Source organism: Hippoglossus hippoglossus, chromosome 14, assembly GCF_009819705.1.
Source record: "Hippoglossus hippoglossus isolate fHipHip1 chromosome 14, fHipHip1.pri, whole genome shotgun sequence".
Classification (NCBI taxonomy): Eukaryota; Metazoa; Chordata; class Actinopteri; order Pleuronectiformes; family Pleuronectidae; genus Hippoglossus; species Hippoglossus hippoglossus.
Window position 1 is genome coordinate 14,468,003 of NC_047164.1, and position 18,324 is coordinate 14,486,326.

Here is an 18,324-nt window from a genome sequence, read left to right on the forward strand (position 1 = left end):
GTCCGCTGCAGCGCCCCCTGCAGGCCGCGGCTGTTAGCTGTCAGATGGTCGCTGTGCATACGGAACAGCGGGCAGGCGGGTTCGAACAGCGGACGTAGTGGAGCCTCTGCAGCCTCAGAGAGCAGAGGGGTCGTTTCAATATCGAAAGGTGACATTGGAGTAACATCAGTACAAACAGCGCTGAGAACACTGACGATGGGACGAGTGTGTTTGTTCTTGGCACCGTTGCACATCGCAAAGAATCCAGCTTCACGTTGACGATGCCGTGCGTTCGATCCCCAGCAGCCCGCAGCCCGGAGCGTGTGAGTGACACGGTAGGTTTCCTGCTTCATCATCTGAGTTCCATCCATTAACCGGCTGCGCATCGTCCTCTCTACTAACGCATGGTCCAAAATATCCGAGATGTGTGGGTAACGTTTACGCATCTTTCAGTGCGTGGGCTTCTGCTTCACACGCGCATTATCCGTGTTTAACGTGACCCATAACAAACAACTGAAAGTCAAGCAGCTGACATGCATCATACATGTGCATTCAGTGTTATTCCTCAGTTATAACATGTCTATACCGTTTGGATGAGGAGGGCTGAGTGTGTGTTTACTGCCATCTCACAGGCTGAAGGGAGCTGAGCTGCTCTGACTGACACCTCCTGATATTTCCACCCGGACCTGCTGACATGAGAGGGAGGCAGTGATGGAGCTGCAGGAGTTCGCCTGGCTGTGTCTGGTGGCTCTCTTTCTGGCCTCCTTGCTCATCGTGCTGACATGGCTGCTCCAGTACTTGCAGAGCGCACTGCGGCTCTGGAGAGCGAGGAAGACCGCTGGGTCGGACAGGGGAGCACCGGCCCGGCAGCCGCTCTGCTTCACGCTGCCCCACCACAGCCCGGGCGGGGGTGTGTGGGGCTTCCTAAGGAAGCTCCGCCCGGGCCGGGATGGAGGAGCCGCAGCTGAGGCCGGGGTCAAAGGCTTGTTTACCTCCCTGTTCTCCTTCAAGTCCTTCAGGGAGCACTGGCAGAGGACCTGGGTCAAAGCTCTGAATGAGCAGGCCTGCAGGCATGGGGTGAGTTGGACCAGTTAAGATCTTTTAGTGGTGAACAGGAGGAATGGGGAGCTGCTGGTGGCAGTGTGTGGAAGAGCATGCCTTGGGTTACTACCACTAAGCAGGAGCATAAATAGTTAAAGCAAAGGCAGTTGGTGAGCCCATGTGTGGACGTGTGTGTAGGCAGGGAGGTGGAGGTGTGGGAGCTTGAGTGTCTCTAATCGGTAAGAGGATGGGGGGCAGAGACTTGCGTAACAGCTCTGAATCAATGCAGATAAGAGCGGAGAGGCAGGACCAGTGAGCGTAGCTACAGTATGAACACCCACACCTCCTAAAAATAGTCTGATACCCAGGCCTGTGGGGGAAATGGCTGCGTTTGATCACAGTGGGAAGAGGCGACAAAAGAATAGTTGACTCACCTTTGTTACTGCTCATAACCTTCACCCGCAGTATTAAAGCAAAGGTACAACACCGATTCAGTGTGGTCAGTGTCAGACACGTCTTAAAGGCTTAGCGTACATTTGAAAGGTCTTTCGCCTTTAAAATTGTCACTTTGATGTGTTTGAATCATTGTCTGCCACCCAGCCAGAGGTTTAAATGCGCACTGCAAGAGGAGATGGATCCTCTGCCCCCACATGAAAACTGTATGTGTGTGTGTGGGCTGAGTTAGACTTGAGTTGGCCGGGAGTTTAAAGGCATCAATCCACATCAATCGTTTCGGATTTCTAGGGGTCAGCTCACCTTGGCAGATTGAAATCGTCCCCTCAAATGTTCAAGTTAACACTTTGGCCCCATGATGTTAGGGACATACACCTCGGCCTGCCCTGGCAGAGGGTGTCTTGTAATAAAAAGATTGTAAAACCTGTTGATGCCAAGGTACACAACTGAAGATATGCTAGCATCTACTGATGGTTGCCAACTTAACTAGTGCAAAAGACCAGCGAACGTACAAGGGATATTCAATGCAAACTATCAGTCAGTATTTTCATCAAGATCTCTTCACTATTTCTTGAGAATTTCACAATAAAACGTCTGATTTTGCAGCGTAAAAGAAAGTGAGAACAAAAATCCTGGATCCACCCCTAAAGTTAATGAGTTCTTATTTGGCCAACACCCCACCCTCCCACCAAGTTTCAATAAAATCAGTTGAGTAGTTTCGTATCCTGCTAAAAGTCAGACAAATAACAATGAGTACCTAACCAGAGAAACACTGAAAGCCAACTTGGAATTAATGGCTCATTGTTTTAGCGCCCAAATTAGAAAGACCAGGGTAGTGCCCGTTCTAAACCTGCCTGTTTGTTTGGCCTGTGGTGATGCTGCTTGCAGTTCTTTTTCTTAAACTGTAAAAGTAACCTGCTTTCAAAGTTTGGTGAAGCTTGCAGAACCCTGAACTGGAGAATCCGTTGTAGTTGCCATTGTCGTAGACGCAGCCATTGTTGTGAACACGCTGTTGTTGTGATCAGCAACATCACTCATGTTGACGTTGAGTCCCAGCAGCGACTTGCAGAGTGCTGGGTTTGTTCAAAGTTTATTAATACTGAACGTATCACGTGCACCAAATCCCGCACTGCACTTCGTTGGGCACTTAACAATACACATGATATAAGAGATGTAAGAGGCACAGACAGACAGAGATTTCTGGAATTAGTTGATAGATGTGTAACTTGCTCACCAATTCATGATCTCAGTTCACCCAATCAATCAACAGTACTTATCAAACAATCTAAACGTTGTGTTGCTCTTCGGGGGTTAACTGAATATGAAAAGGACAGTGGTGTATATGAGGACACCCAAAGGTCTGCTGTATATTCTCTAACATCATACAAGTACACAAAGAGCGCAGAGCTTTGAAGACTGCACTCGCTTCATGTTCATGTGATTCCTTCATGCTCTAAGGATCTGTTTGCATGTTCTCTGTGTACTCAGGTCTCAGTGGTTCTGTGGAACTGCCTCTCTTTATTACATGGAGGTAAATGGTGTGTGTGTCAGTTTGATTTTCCTACAGTGGCTTAATCATAGACTGTATATGCAGATGGATGACATGTCTGCTCCCCAAACGTGAAGCCAAAGTGACTCGATTGTCCCCCTGGTGGCTGGCTGCCGTATAGGTCATAAATCCCGCCTCCTCCATGTTAGAAGATAGGACATTTAAAAAATTAAATTAAGTCAAATTAAAAAGTCAAAACACACATCAAATACTTAAAGATGGTTTCTGTCATTTTAGGTAGTTCTTATCTCACAGATGTTTATTCAAGTGTGGTTGTTTTCCCATATGTTTTGTTTTAATTACTTTTTAAATTCTATAAAAATGGGCTGAAGCATCATAATTGACAGCAGCTTCCATGGCTCCATCCTTTAATTACTATTTCGCAGATTCTGGTTCCAAATCGGCACATGATGGCAGCAATCTAACCCGGGATATTTTGGCTTCATTTCTGGATAGTGGGAGGAGGTGAAGACACGTCATCCATCTCTGTATACAGTCTAGGGGCCTAATTAGTTGATCCATTGGGACCATTGTGGTTCTCAGTTGTCTAAACAAAACCAGCACATCATTGGAGTTAACCTTCATCGAGAGAAGACAGGGTTGTGTGTTTTACAAACATCATTCTCTGAAGGTTTAGTCTCTGTGTTTTGTTTCATATATAATGACAGTTTGACCTTGTCTTGTGAAGTGCTTTAAAAAAGCCCAGGAGAATAACATAAAAGTAGTTGTAATGCTGAAAAAACTAAGTAGAAAACAGTCTTTTATAGCATAGCTGTCCATGTTGGTCTGTCCCTGTGTTTAGTTTGTGAATGTGAGCCAAAGCTTCCCGAGCTCACTCATCACAGTGAAATATCTGCTTGTCATTGTCTGTGTGCGCAGCAATCTGTTTTGCTAAATGTGTCTGGGGCGCATGCAAATCACTAATGGGTTTGTTAATGAAACTTTTCACGTTACACTCTTGTCTTGCATGTCTTGTTGAATAGATATACCTGTGGAGGACTTAATCTAGGCACTGGCAAGGCCTGGTGATTGATGACATTGCCCTTCAAGGTCACATGCTTGGTCCTTTCAACATCGCATGCACTAAATGTGAAAGTAATTGGTGGCCCAGTAAGTTGTTGTTCCCTTTATATTCTGGTTTTTCACTTCCTCCCTCCAAACATGACTGGAAATACCTGCTGCTTTGTCAAAATATGGCAAGAAAACAAATGCCCGCAAGCGAGTCACTTTGCATTCTTTGCTGCTTACGAAGCACCTGCCACCTGCCAGGCATGTTGCTGTGGCCACTTGGAAAACAGACACGACTAGAGCGACTGCCCAGACTATGCTCACACTCGCCTCTAAGTTGCATTTCATGATTATGTTTCTGCATCGGACAAAACATGAGCTTCCCTGGAGGAGCGCGGCGCGATGAAGATACGGCTTCGGTGTCATCATGTGGGGATTAGCACGCAAATCCTTTATAGCATTAACCTAAGTACTTTTCCGGCATTTAAGAGAGATGCTGACAGAGGTCTTTAAATAATTATGATGAAATTTATCCAAAGAAAAGGCAAGTTGAATGAGCCTGCAATGCTCATCAAACAGGGTTCAGCAAACCCTTTGCCCTGCAGGCTCCACTGTATTTGCCCAGGCAACAGAGAAACACTATGAAACCCATCATGATAAAGACAACTATTAAACCAGTGTAACAGGAAATCAGATTCCAAAATCTGTGCAAAAACTGCAAATATCCATTTCTATCCTTCATTAATTTGATTGGTCAGTCGAAAGAAAGTTATTTGGAAACTATTTATCTTATCAGTTGGTATTTAGAATGATTTCCTGGCAAAAATGGCTAAATCTGCTTCATTCCAACTTCTCAAATCTTTATGCTGTTTTTCTTTATTTTGAATAATCGTGACAAACTAAATATCTTATCAGGTTGTGAACTGTTCTCTGGACCAAACAAGTTATTTCAAATATGATCCACCTACCTCTTTAGAAATGATGGTGGGCTTTTCCAGCTGTTTTATTTTCACACATTTTATTGACAAAACAACAGATGACAAGGAGGTTTTGTTTTCATCCCTGTCTAGTTGTTGGTTGGTTGGCATGTTTGTTTTTTAAGCACGATTACACAAAAACAGCTGAACGGATTACCGTGAATTTCTCGGGAAGGATGTGGTATGGGTCAGGAAAGAACCCATTAAATTTTGGTGCGGATTAGAGGACGGATGCAGGATTGTTTTTTTCACTTTTTCATCTTAACATCGTGCGAAAATTGCATTTTGCAACATTTTCACTGTTTTCTCAGAGAATACTCATGGATTGTAATGACAACAAATTTGACACATTTAGGAAACTGATATCTATGATATCTGGTGCAGCTTGACTCAAATTCCTAGTTTAATAAGGAAAGATTGATTATTGGTGAACATAGGAAAATATTTGTTGAAGGCCTGATTGTATACCTAATAATAATAATGATAATAATGAGCTTTATTTGTGCAGCACCTTAATAATAATGTTGCAAAATGCTTCACAAAAGGATACAACTAATAAACAGTAATACGTAGTAAATAAAAAACGAAATAAAATTATATTACAAATTAAATCCAGTATATATAAATACGGGCAAAAGTCTTCTAAGCTAAGGAGTTTGCTGTGACATATTACATGGATTATTTTCTCTTATATGACATATGCTGTTTGAAAGGAGCTAAGGTGTAACCTGGTAGTCTGCCTTATCACATGATTGTCTTCAGTACTTTGTTGCTCATAAGATCATTGTGAGACGTGATATCCCTTTCATGACCTGGATTTTCCTCGTGAACAACAAATTGTCATTGTGTCTCAGTCACCAGCGCATTTTACTATTTTAACAATCTGCCCTTAAAATAACAGTGAAATACTCCAGAGCAGGTTTTTCTTGGTCAATATTGCATTTGCTCTCCGCTGCCTCAAGACAGTAATGTACCAACAATGCATCTGACGACACCTCATTTTAAGACCAACACTCCCACAGGCACCCAGATGGGTTCAAGTGCCTATTAAACGTTGATTTCCTTGGAGATACCATTCTCACTACATTTACAAGTATGCCCTCAAACACTTAAATTAACATTACAACTGTGAGTGTGCATGTGTGATAAGAATTTAGCTGTATGAATATGAATAGATGTATGGAGTTAATCTGTGCAGCAGCACAACAGCACATCTGATTTCGTGGACTCCCTGCTGCACCTTTGGACAGTATCCCATGATGCAGCTTGTTCCATGACTCAGTTGTTTATGTCGAGAAAATGTCTGTCTGCTAAAGTATCACTGCAGGAGCCTCTCACAATAATGGCAGAGTGAACTTGATATGGAGCTATTTGGATGCCTCTGGCTGGATGAGTTCAAGTGAAGGCTTGAAGGCCCCGGACTTGTTGACCTTGCTCATACCTTCGGATCATGACAGCATCATCAGACTGTGTGTGCATCTGCAGCTGACACATGATGTCGAGCCACCGTCACTGGGCTCAGTGAGTGAAGGAGGCGTAATAGAGAATATGAGAGGGCCTGCAGGGAAGGAAGTTCCCTGTCCATTCAAGATCTGCATTTATAAAGAACCTGGTGTTTAGCATGAGGCCACAGCTCATGTCTTCCCTCTCTGACTGACTGCGAGCTGCTGCTGGTAGATGATTAATGCTCCGTCATTATGCTCAAGTAGATTCCCTCCGAAAGACCGGGGATTTTCAGCACCCAGCACTCATTTGCTATGATAGCACAGGAAACTCTTCTTTTTATCCCCCAGTCGCTGCTTTCAAATTGCCACGCTTTTAAACGGCAGCAGAAAAAATTAACTGCATTATTAAATCTTCAAGGCTGCTCCTTTTACTCAGCAATTATGATTTACACATACATAATGCAGTGCGTTGATACACACTACCTTAGAATACAGTGTGAAGTAAAGGTAGATGATAAAAGCTTACAATGGGAGACTCTACTGTTTTGTTCCAACTTATTATGATGAACTGCATTTGATAGATTATCATTTAGCAGTTTCAGGTATGGGCTATAGCTCATGAAGAGTAGTACAGGACACTGTGCTGTAAAATAAACTGACATTCACATGGCCTCCAAAGTCTGTGTGCACGGTTTTATCGATTTCAAATTATGCTAGCTAGTGTGAGGCTAATTCTACCAACAGCAGCATGCTAACATGTTCAAAATGGCACCGCTAATATTCTGATGTATAGCATGTAATAATAATAGCAAGTATGGCGTTAATGCTGACAGCATACTAACATTGTCACAATGGCACTGCTAATATTTTGACAACAAGTAATAATAACCATGTTTATTCTTATTATTAATTCTTTTCCACCACAATATTTAAACACTGCCGTCATCTGAACCTCAGATACACACAGGAGGGGAGGCTGAGGGTCAACTACAGCCACAGGGGGTGGGAGTGTATTTCTGGTTGACCCACATGCTTTCAGAGGCGATCAGCCAGTCAGACCCAAAGGCGGCGACGCTGACAAACCTGAAGTGACACCATGAATGTCCTCAGGAACGGTCTCTTTCCACAAATACCCTGCACATACACACTCAGTTAAGCAGTGATTGTTCACAAGGACAAATCTGTGGTTATGCTGCAAGCATTTGCCTCTCCATGACAAAACGAGCTTGGAGCCATTACCAGTAGGATAAACAGCACCACAGTGCACCAGATGGCTACCTGTGAAGCCAATGATGTAAAACTCCCTTTGCACAAATATAAAACAATACAATTAAGACTTTTTGGATATTGCTTTACCCAAAATATTCTTGGAAATTTTTACTTCAGTGGATTCTTTTCAGGCCACACTTCACCTAAATACTGGATGAAGGCCATTATAGCCAAAGTTCCAAGCATACAGGCTTCAAAATGTTAAATGAGCATTTTGGTAAACTCAAAAAATATCAGCACCCCATGGCAGAAACAACAACATACTGAGAATATGACAACCCTCTCAGGAATGCAAGACTTTGACCGACATATCTTGGCAAGTATGTGCTGCTGCATATCCCTAAATTGTCAGTTTGATTAGCTTTTTTGATATAAAAACACAAATCTATAACTTGTTTTTAAATCGAGGAATTTTTACTAGGAGGCATCTGATGGTCTAGAAGTTAAGACTTACCATACTAGAATGGTACTTAGTGTAGTGCATTGCCAAGCAAGGCCCAAAGTGAAAAAAAACAAATCCTGGATCCGCCCATTTGCCCAGATCCATGCCAAAATCTAATGGGTGCTCTCTTGTCCCATCCTTCTACCAAATTTCATGGAAATTTGTGCTGTAGTTGTTGTGTAATCCTGCTAACAAAAAACACACAACCAAAACAACCAAAACAAATAAACCAACATACAGGGTTGAAAACATAATCTCCTTGGGTTGGAGGTCATAATCTAACACTCTATAATCTAAGTCCTCAGTTTGATTCTGGGACCAGGGCCCATAAATGCATGCACAGCCCCACTCTCTCCGCTCATATTTTCATATATCTAAACTCCAACCTGTTGCATGAGGGTAAAACACCAAAAAGAATCATCTAGAAAAATACTAAACAATTTTCTTCTCATCACACAAATTTGTTGTTGGATGAATGGACCTAAAAACAAATCAACTTGGGTAAAATGTTTTTTTCACTCTATTAATGCCTATTTACAAATGTGGCAGTTGTGTTTAACTGCAGGTGATGACAACCCTGTGGTTAATGTGTTATTCTAAAGCCTCACAATATGAAATACATCACAGCATATTTGTTTTGCACTACGGTGGGTGTAATGAACGGTTGGGTGACTGAGTAGGTTTAGAGACTCCAGCCAACAAGAGCGAAAACACAGCCGGTTGTATGGTGAAGTCATGTGACTGCAGTGTTGGTCCAGGGAATCTACGCAAGCTTGCGGCATCGCAGTTGGCTCAGCTTCCTGCCCTTTTGGCCGGAACACTGACACACACACACACACACAAACATGGACACACACCATAAACTTTGTTACATCATCCTCTCACCTCTGCCCTGCCTTCTCTGTTGTGTTTGATAGAGCTTGGACTTGGACCTAGAGGAACATATGTCCTGACAATAGGGGATTTGTTTTCTCTCACTTGTATCTCCTGAGCCAGTGAAAGCCATCCAGTGTAACAGATTCTCTGGCACTCTGGCACACGCACACACACGTTTGTACAGCTGTCTTAGTGAGGACACTCATTGGCATTATGCATTCCGTGGACCCTTACCCTAACCATCCAAACTAAATGCCTAACCCTAAACCTAACCTAAACCTGATTCTAAAAATATCCCTAAAACAAAGTCTTAACCCCCAAACAGTCAGCTAAAGCGTGGTCACAAAGTGAGGACCGGCCAAAAGGTCCTCACTTTCCCAAAATGCCCACTCCGTAGGTTGCGCACACACACACACACACACACACACACACACACACACACACACACACACACACACACACACACACACACACACACACACACACACACACACACACACACACACACACACACACACAGTCTTGTTAGGGGTGCTGTAATGTGACTTAAGCATTGACTGATGCAGGTCAGAGCAGGCTGCAGTTTGATGAAAGGCGAATTACAATTTCTGGATTATCACAAAAACTCAGATTAACTTGAATGTTACAACCCTTGGGCAAAACATATGTTGTAATTTTATTGCCAGCATCTTCAGGCACTTTTCATCTGAGCGCACAAATCCACAGAGCTGCCTTGGCTTAAAATCACATTTGTACTTTGCTATGCATTGTAAACACAATAATTATTATGGCACCCAAAAAGGAGTCTTTAAGGATTCATGGTATGCGATTGTGAATATACCATAAGTATTTTATGCAAGTGATTACCAATTACTTGTTTTTTGACGGTTGATGCCAAACAAGATTAAAATTCATGAAATCCTCAGTTAATTTGCATTTGAATATACATTTTACAGCATCCCCAAGTTCCTCTGCTCCATCCATTATGTAATATTCAGGACATTTGTTCTCTTCCTCTGTTTCTCCCAGAGTTCCATCCAGATCACTTTTGACAGCACACCACAGCTAACGGCTGCCTCTGCAATAGATAGTGTGACCTGCACAGACCAGTCTACATACAGAATGGTGAGTTCATGCCATGGTCCATGTTCAATAAACACAGGGATTAACATCTTTAGTCAGTGACCCAGTGAATTTTAATTGGAACAATGGATGACAAAAAAAAAATCCGGGGACAAAATTGTGTGAGATTAAGATGAACACGGGTGAATTTTAATTTTAGAGACGTTATGATGCAGCACTGTTAATAACAACCTTGAATAATTCCCCCCCGTTTCAGTAGCGTGCTTTGTTTCACAGGTTTTACACTGTAACTGTTGGGTGGACACTGTGACATTTCCCGTGACGGTCACCCAGCAGTCACCTGCTGCCGTTTCCATGGACACGTATCAGATCAGCATCGCACCTATGATGACAAAGGTACAAAAACACACCCACTGGAGTTTTTCTTGAACTTTGCACATTTGAGGGCAGGCCTCTGACACCAATAAAAAAGTCAGAGCAACATTTGCATTGTTATTCAAATGTGTACATTTACACAAAAACAAAATCACATTAAATTCTTTCCTGCCATCACAGTCACTGTTGTTAAACGAGTGAACTTGAATAAGCTTAGTGTTATTCTAGTTATTGTGTGGCTGCAACAGTATTCAACAGAGCTAAGAACTTGTTTCCCATAAATCAGGTCGCTTCCTGTCTTGGTGAGGTTTGTTTTTCTCACTTATGTCACTGAAGAAGTGATTCATGTTAGAAATGATTTTCCATGTGCATTTCCCTCCCTTTAGCATACAGCACTGTCAGAAAATAAACCAATTTACCCAATATCGCTCCAGGGATCAATAAAGTATTTCTGATTCTGATAAAGTATCCACTAAATGTTATGTATCATCTACTGCTTTTCTGCTTAATGTGACGAAAGTGAAATATTGTAGTTATTGTAGAGTTTAATGTGTTTTCCAACCTCGTTCCCCCCTTCTGTCTCCATCAGGTGGTGGTGTGTCTGGAGGAGGTGGAGGACGAGGGTCTGCTGATATCCTGGACTCTCACCAAGCAGCCGTCATTTTCTCTGAGCGTGTCTCCGCGCAAGCTGCAGAGACAAGTGAGAACATGTGCTATTAGAACCACTACCCTCTTTACATATTGGAAGGTTTCATATGTCCAAAAATAAGGAAATACACATTATGCAAAGCTTTCTGAGGCTGCACTCACGCTTTCAGTCAAAGTCTCTTCATAAATCTCAGTCATCATGTAATGTTTTGCATATGAGTCACTTTCTCCCCTGTTAAACTCATCATGAGTCATGAAGGAAATGCCGTTCCTTAATGGTGTAACATAAATGTTCATGCCATTGTCTTTTTGCTTGAGATGGCAACAAAGTAAATAAAGAAAAAACTGCATTTGGTGTCATTACTGAAGACAGATCTCCTGGATACTATTAGATCTGAAATGTAAATTTTTCTCATTTTTTTTCTAATCATGCCAAGTGCAGTTATTGGGAAATGTTGTGACTGGCCCAAGGGCGCAAGGCTTTTTGAAAAACTAACTTTTTAGATTAAAGCAACAGCAAATAATCACATTTGATTTGTTCCTCTTGGATATTATTAGAAGTTAAAGTGACATCAGACATAAAAAATGCATTCAAAGCCTCAGCTTGTTTCAGTTGAATGGTTTACACACACTGGTTAATTATTGGAGAGTGATCAGTTACTACTTTTTTCTTCTCAGGGGACAGAGGGTGAAGTGGACCTTAGCATGATTAAGGGACTGATAGAGGACACTCTGTTCAACACTCAGCCAGCCATGGTCCTCAACCTCAAGACCTGTGCTTCCAGTCCTTCGGTGAGAAAGACAAACTAATTGTTTTCTGACATAAATTTCTACAATTGGATGCTGTACCACAAATCCTATATTTGAACTTGTTATGTTATTAAGATCTGCACCCATTTTCTGAACGCCCCCAGGCCCCCATGGACCTCCTGTCAGTGGGATTGAACTCCCAGAGTGTCTTGGTGCGGCGACTGCAGCTCCGGCAGCTCCGAGCGACCTTAAGTAAAGGTCAGATATTTTCCATTGGCCTCAGATCATTTCCGTCCAGCGTCCCGCTGATTTTCAATGGCGACTCACTGTGTTGCTGTGTGTCTGCAGGTCAGTGGTCAACATCAGAGGAGCTATGCTGTGTCCTGAGTTTGGATCCACCCTCCACAGAGAGGGCGACCCGCTTCCTGCCTGTGCCCGGCAACCCCAACACGCCACTGGATTGGAGTGAAGAAATGACTCTGTACGAAGGCATCTGTGACATCAAACTGCTGTTAATGTTTCATTGTGTACAGTCATGCCAAAATGAAGCAGTTATTTATTTTTGTGTTGTGGAGTTTTACTTTAAATCTCAGACAGCTGCGTTCTGTGTGTTAAAGGGAGCTGAGCCCAGACACCAAAGAGCTGAGAGTCAGACTTCTGGAGCGGAATGGCAAGAGGGAACGTAAGGCATTACTCAACATCAATTCACTATTGGCTGTTCAGAAACCTGATCAGCAGGAACGTTTAGATTGGCTAAGCAAAAATCACTATTCGCTTAAAATGCTCTGCTTGCAGGCTCATGGTAATGTTCTTTGTCAGCGTTTTAGGATGTATAAAATTTCAGGAGATTCTCCTGTGCCGACTCGAGAGCTCCAGTATATTTCAAAGGCTTTCATGCTGTTTCTACAAATATGTCTTTTTGTTGGGTAGAATTCCTGCCGGGTCACGCCTCCATCACCTTGGATCTCCGCTGCAAAGTTCTCAGTGGACAACACACGCTGTCAATAAGCCCCGGCCTCGGCTTGGCACCACACACTACTATCACCGCAGAAGTGAGTGGCAAGATATAAAATATTTCTACAAAATGATAGAAAACCGCTGCAAAGACATTTACACTCCATTACATATCATTTAGCTGACGCTTTTATCCAAAGCGACTTACAATAAGTGCATTCCACCATGAGGGTACAAACCCAGAACAGCAAGAACCATATAATTAGCTTCAAAAAAGCCAAACTACAAGTGCAATATATAAGTGCAAGGATTTAAAGTGTACAGCTACATCTCAGTTTGTCATCGAACATCAACCAACCTTAAACGAGACAAAAGGAGAGGCAACGCTGAAACAGTCCATTGCCATGTTTGAAATAGTTGTCAAAGATCTCTTCTGGCCTTTTCACAGCCAGTTTGATGCCTTCTTTACGTCTTGCGGAGATCTGCTTTTGTTTCAATGACCGTAAAATACCTGTGGTTCTCTAACCAAAGAGGAAAAAATAACCTACAGGAGACAAGATAACATCTCCTCTAGCAACCTGTTGTACCCACTGATAGGTCATCCAATATTGTCCCTGCAGATCCAAATGTCAGTTTAAATAATGCACCTACCTCGTAAATACAGTGCCCTCTTGTTTGATGAATTGCCCACCCACTCTACACATTTTATTGGTGAAATGAAATATGTAAAAGCCTAATAAAATGTTGTAGAATCTAACTGTTTCTCAACTCCACCAGCTGCTGTATGTGGAAACAGAGGAGCCGCGCAGCACCCACAATGCTTTGCCACTTCGTTCCTCGCTCACCCCGACCAAGAAAGTCGACGTGGACCGAACCATCATGCCAGATGGAACCATCATCACCACTGTCACGACCGTTCAGTCCCGACTAAAAGTGGAACGCAGTCCAGGTTGGTTTACTGAGAGAAGTAATACATTGCTTCAGGGTAGCTGCATAATAAGGGATCAAATATTGTGATCATATTAACAATGGCATGAAAAAATGTTGACGCCTTTCAGGTGATTCCCCTCTGCGATCCCCATCCAAAGTGGAGGTGACTGAGAAGAAACCCACCATCCTGTCTGATGGCAGCACCACCCCCAACCCGAGCAGTGAGTCGGACTGAAAGGCCAGACATGGTTTTACATGACAGATGCAAAGTTGGATAAGCAAGAAGCTGCAGTGTAACATGAGACGAGAGAATGGCACTTTACAGTATGCATCACAAAGTGTATGCAGGTTCTCCAGTTCAAAAACCTTCAACTTTAACAACAGGTTTACAAAATGGAAAATACATGCTTTTACATCGCAAAGCACAAAAGGTCTACACTAATTTAATGTACATGATCTCTTAGACATTAAAATACTAATGTTTTACTTTCATACAATTCTTTTTGTATGTATTTCTAATAAACCATACATTTTCAAATCACACTGCAAAAAAATGAATTAATCTGAAGGTACATTTTGAAAAACAGCAAATTCGCAGTTTTCTGGTATAGTGCTGATTTACATATTTTTCCGTTTTTTGTTGCGTAGAGAGCAGCCGCCTCTCTAATGGCCTGGATCCTGTTGCAGATACGGCCATTCGCCAGCTGACGGAGTCGGCCTCCAAAGTAGCTAGGAAGACACCGACAAAAAGGAGCACGCTGATCATCTCGGGCGTGTCAAAGGTCAGAGAATGGAAACTGTGTCAAAGGCAGTGGCTTGTGGAATTTGTCTTGCCAGTGGTAAAACAAATGTGTGTTTAATTAAGTGCAATTATTTTGATGTGAAAATGTAATTTTCAGTATTTGTTCACTTATCAGTAGGATACAAGTTGCCTGCAAAGCTACATTTATTAATTAGAATAATATTTCAACTTGGTTTTGTTTTAACCAAACTTCACTTATAGTACAGGAATCATTCACCAACATAACATAATTAGAAGGATTCTAAAATACAGAGACATGGAACCAGGCAAATTGAGTTTGATCTAAATTTAGTCCACAGTCGCAGCCCCCTGTAGGACCACATTAGAGGAGCATCAGGCCTCTGACCTCAATTTTGCCTGAAATCCTGCAGTAATATATCAAGTGTAAGAGGCTAGACTTGAAACCTGACATTTGCAGGTGTCGTGATGTTCAAAATGTTGGTGATTAAGTGTGTATTTTAAAACTATGGTAAACAGATAAAGTGTTTTGAGCAGCATTTTTAGGTTAAGTGTCTAATAAGAATTTACAAACTTAACTTATTCCTCCTCTGTCCTGTCTAATCCCTTGATCAACTGAGATAAGATTTTTGAGAGGATGTAAATTGATTCAGTATCTAACACCCGTCAGGTTCCACTCTCAGAGGACGCCTGTGCATTATCAAGTGGCTACGCTGCAGCCATGGATGCAGCCATGCACGGCAACCACTTTGGGGCGGGGCAACACCAGGACCCAGATGAAACTACACCCTCCGACGTGTCGGAGCGTCCGTCTGTGGACGATGTGGAATCAGATACTGGTTCCGCTGGTGCCTTGGAAACCCGCAGCCTCAAAGACCACAAAGGTAAGACGTGCAGTTTGGTCTGTGGAATAAAATCATCTGAGGTGTTGATTTCATTTCTACTGAAGCTGTTCAACAATGTCTTACACTAATGGTAAACTTTAAGTTATATTTGCTGAGTTTTAGCATATTGCCCCTTCTCGTTATTGTAAAACATATTAAAGCTGTTATTTTATTAAAAAGGTCAAATGCATCAGATTTACATTCAGAACTTCAATTGAGCAATCACTAGCCACTTTTATACAGATCTCTTGCATTTAAGGAGACCCCCACATTTTGCCCCTTTTGCTTGTTTTTACTGAATCGAACTAAGTCTGCATCATGCTGCTCCAGGGTGGGACTTTAAACAGCATGTCTGCTTGGTGTCAGTGTATCGCCCTGTCCCATCATGCTGGCCCCTTCCTTTTTCACAAGCATAAATCTGGCTCTGTGAATTCCTCTGCTGCCCCATAAAGGCTGAAGAACGTTGCCCCCATTATGCAACATCCCCACTTTGAACAGGCTGTTTAAAAGGGGCTACTGGTAGAACTACTGACTCTAAAGTTACGCTGCCGCCCTCTAGAGGCCATGTTGATACATACTCCAACCAGACAAGAGTGGTGTTGAATGGATAAGTGATCAATTCAATTTGAAATCATTGGTTAATCATTGGTTGTTGCTGTTCATCAATGTCACAATGTCCCTTCTGTCTGTCTGCTTCCTGCAGTGGGCTTTCTGCAGAGCGGGACAAAGATGTTGTTCCGCAGGAGACATAGAGAGAAGGAATCCTGCCTCAGCCAATCCCATGAAGACATCTCAAACATGGGCAATAACATTGCTGCTGCCGCAACCATCTCCCGTAAAAAGTCCGGAAGCTTCTCTCGGCGTATCATCAAGCGCTTCTCTTTCCGCTCATCAGGCAAATCAAAAGGCAAAGGCTCTGCCACCAACGGAGGAGCGAGCGAGCTGGACAACTGATTATCAATGGCCTCATCCTAACTCAACAGGATTGTTTTAAAGCCTCTGTTGGTTCTGTCAGAACTAAACCTCGAGTCCAGACTATGTCAGGTTGAAAGCCCCCGGAGGGTTATCACCTGTACATGTTGAAAGGAGGATTCCTCTGGGAGGGCCTTCCTCTGTAGTCTAACTATCGCACCTTCAGAACAGAAGTCCTGTTTAATCACATCGCTGAGGTTTAAATGTGATTATCTATTTCTTTCAAGGAGAAATCCGCTGCTGAGTGAAGTGAAGGAAATAACTACAATGAAACGCTGTGTGCCCAGAGTGTTTGATTGTGACCAATGGTGGAAGCTCTTAAACTAAAAGGCCAGTATAACATTATTGGTTGCACTCCTTCCTGGGTTGTATAAAATGTCATTTATTTATTATGTGGTTCACATCAAACAAGTGCTATTCATTCCATTCTCCCAGAAAATGACTCGTCATATTTGCATTATCCTGTAAAATAGAGACGTTGATGTGTTTTTCCATGCACACGTAATTTTATCACCTAGTTTTAAGTGAGTTAACAAGAATCTGTCTTAAATTAGCTGTAATGTCCATTCATGATTGTTTATAAATTGGTTTTAGGATGTGGTTAAATGTTGTATCTTACATAAGACGCAGAAAAGATCATATATTTATTGTGCTTTATATTTTATAAAAAGGTACTTTCTGTGGGATTTCATTTGAAGTGAAGCTCATAAATGCATTTTAGTTTGCTTTGGAAACTTCTCTCCACTACTCTCTCCACAAGACGGTATTCTGTCAGGAAGAAAGACAGGATCAAGTCCTGCTCACTTTGTATCTAGTGTTGACTCTAATAAGTGAAATGTGCAGTTAAGCGCATTATAAACTTCATGCTCCATATTGACATTTTACTTCTGCAATAACTATCATTACAGTGGAACAAGTTTGCATACGGTATATTATGTGACATTTGCACATGTGATCGGCTCCTTATTATAATCTAAACCTTACAAAACGTATCCTGTCTGTAAGATTTAGGATTGTTATCATATTGTGTTTCTTTTTAAACAGACTTGAGTCTCACATGAGCGACTGCAGGGAAGTATTTTGAGACATTTTGCCAAGGCATCGCAAGCAACAAGATTGTCAGAGTTAATGACAAGGTAACGGGTATAGTGGACCCACTCAGGGCAAGAAAATAAATTGCTATAGCAACAAGAGATATAATGACATATACTGCATCCTCATAAGCCAAAAAAAAATTGTGATTAGTCTGAGAAAAAGAGAAATACTTTAATCATCTGCATTAATTCAGAGATCAAATTAAATAATTGAATTGTCATGTTTATTTGTATCAATAAAAGAATACCTGCTAAAAAGGATTGAGAAAACGTGGAGCCAAACGCTGTCAAAGGAACTCTACTGATCATATACCATGTGCTTTACAAAAATAAAACCAATTCAAAATGCTGAATAAACGAACAAAGCCACTTCGTTGACTAAAGGCACACTACATGATATGTGGCTGGAATGTGAACAGGAAGTTGCTGGAAATTTTAAGATGTGTTTAATTTCTGTTGTAATATTTGAAATGTTTAATTTATTGCAAATAAATTATTTTTGAAGCTCAATTGATCTGTGAACCCCGCGTTGACTTGTGGCTCTTTTTTATTTTAGGCGTTATGGATTTTTCCAGCTTCTTTAAAATGTTAATTTACAACATCTGTTAATCTCATATATAGACACACTACTTTTAGATATTATTTTATACTTTCACTGCTCAAGTTAAACGCGCCTAAAACTTTGAAGCTGGAGGGAAGACGTTGGATTGGTCATCCGTCTCAGCCGCTGTTTCATGACCCTATCACAACACGCAGGAGGAACAGCGCCCGCCTTTCTTCTGTAAAACCCACCATGATTGGCTTAAAGTAAGAACAGTCGCGCCAATACTCGCCC

At 42.0% G+C, this 18,324-nt stretch overlaps 1 protein-coding gene across 1 annotated transcript; it reads left to right on the plus strand.

Annotated features, from left to right (window-relative positions):
• The first annotated feature begins 31 nt into the window (after positions 1–31).
• Positions 32–18,014, plus strand: c2cd2l (c2cd2 like). The gene is made up of 15 exons (XM_034607742.1): positions 32–314; positions 612–1,056; positions 10,069–10,164; positions 10,399–10,518; positions 11,087–11,197; positions 11,824–11,937; positions 12,060–12,153; positions 12,244–12,376; positions 12,513–12,577; positions 12,826–12,947; positions 13,627–13,798; positions 13,908–14,000; positions 14,428–14,561; positions 15,210–15,423; positions 16,127–18,014. The coding sequence occupies exons 2-15, from the start codon at positions 691–693 to the stop codon at positions 16,375–16,377; spliced, it is 2,085 nt and encodes a 694-aa protein (XP_034463633.1). The 5' UTR covers positions 32–314; positions 612–690; the 3' UTR covers positions 16,378–18,014.
• Positions 18,015–18,324: the final 310 nt, after the last annotated feature.

Coding starts and splice junctions, on each gene's coding strand:
- c2cd2l (XM_034607742.1), top strand. CDS start 691: ATGGAGCTGCAGGAGTTCGCCTGGCTGTGTCTGGTGGCTCTCTTTCTG. Junction 10,165..10,398: donor ACCAGTCTACATACAGAATG/GTGAGTTCATGC, acceptor TTTGTTTCACAG/GTTTTACACTGTAACTGTTG. Junction 12,377..12,512: donor TGGAGTGAAGAAATGACTCT/GTACGAAGGCAT, acceptor TGTGTGTTAAAG/GGAGCTGAGCCCAGACACCA.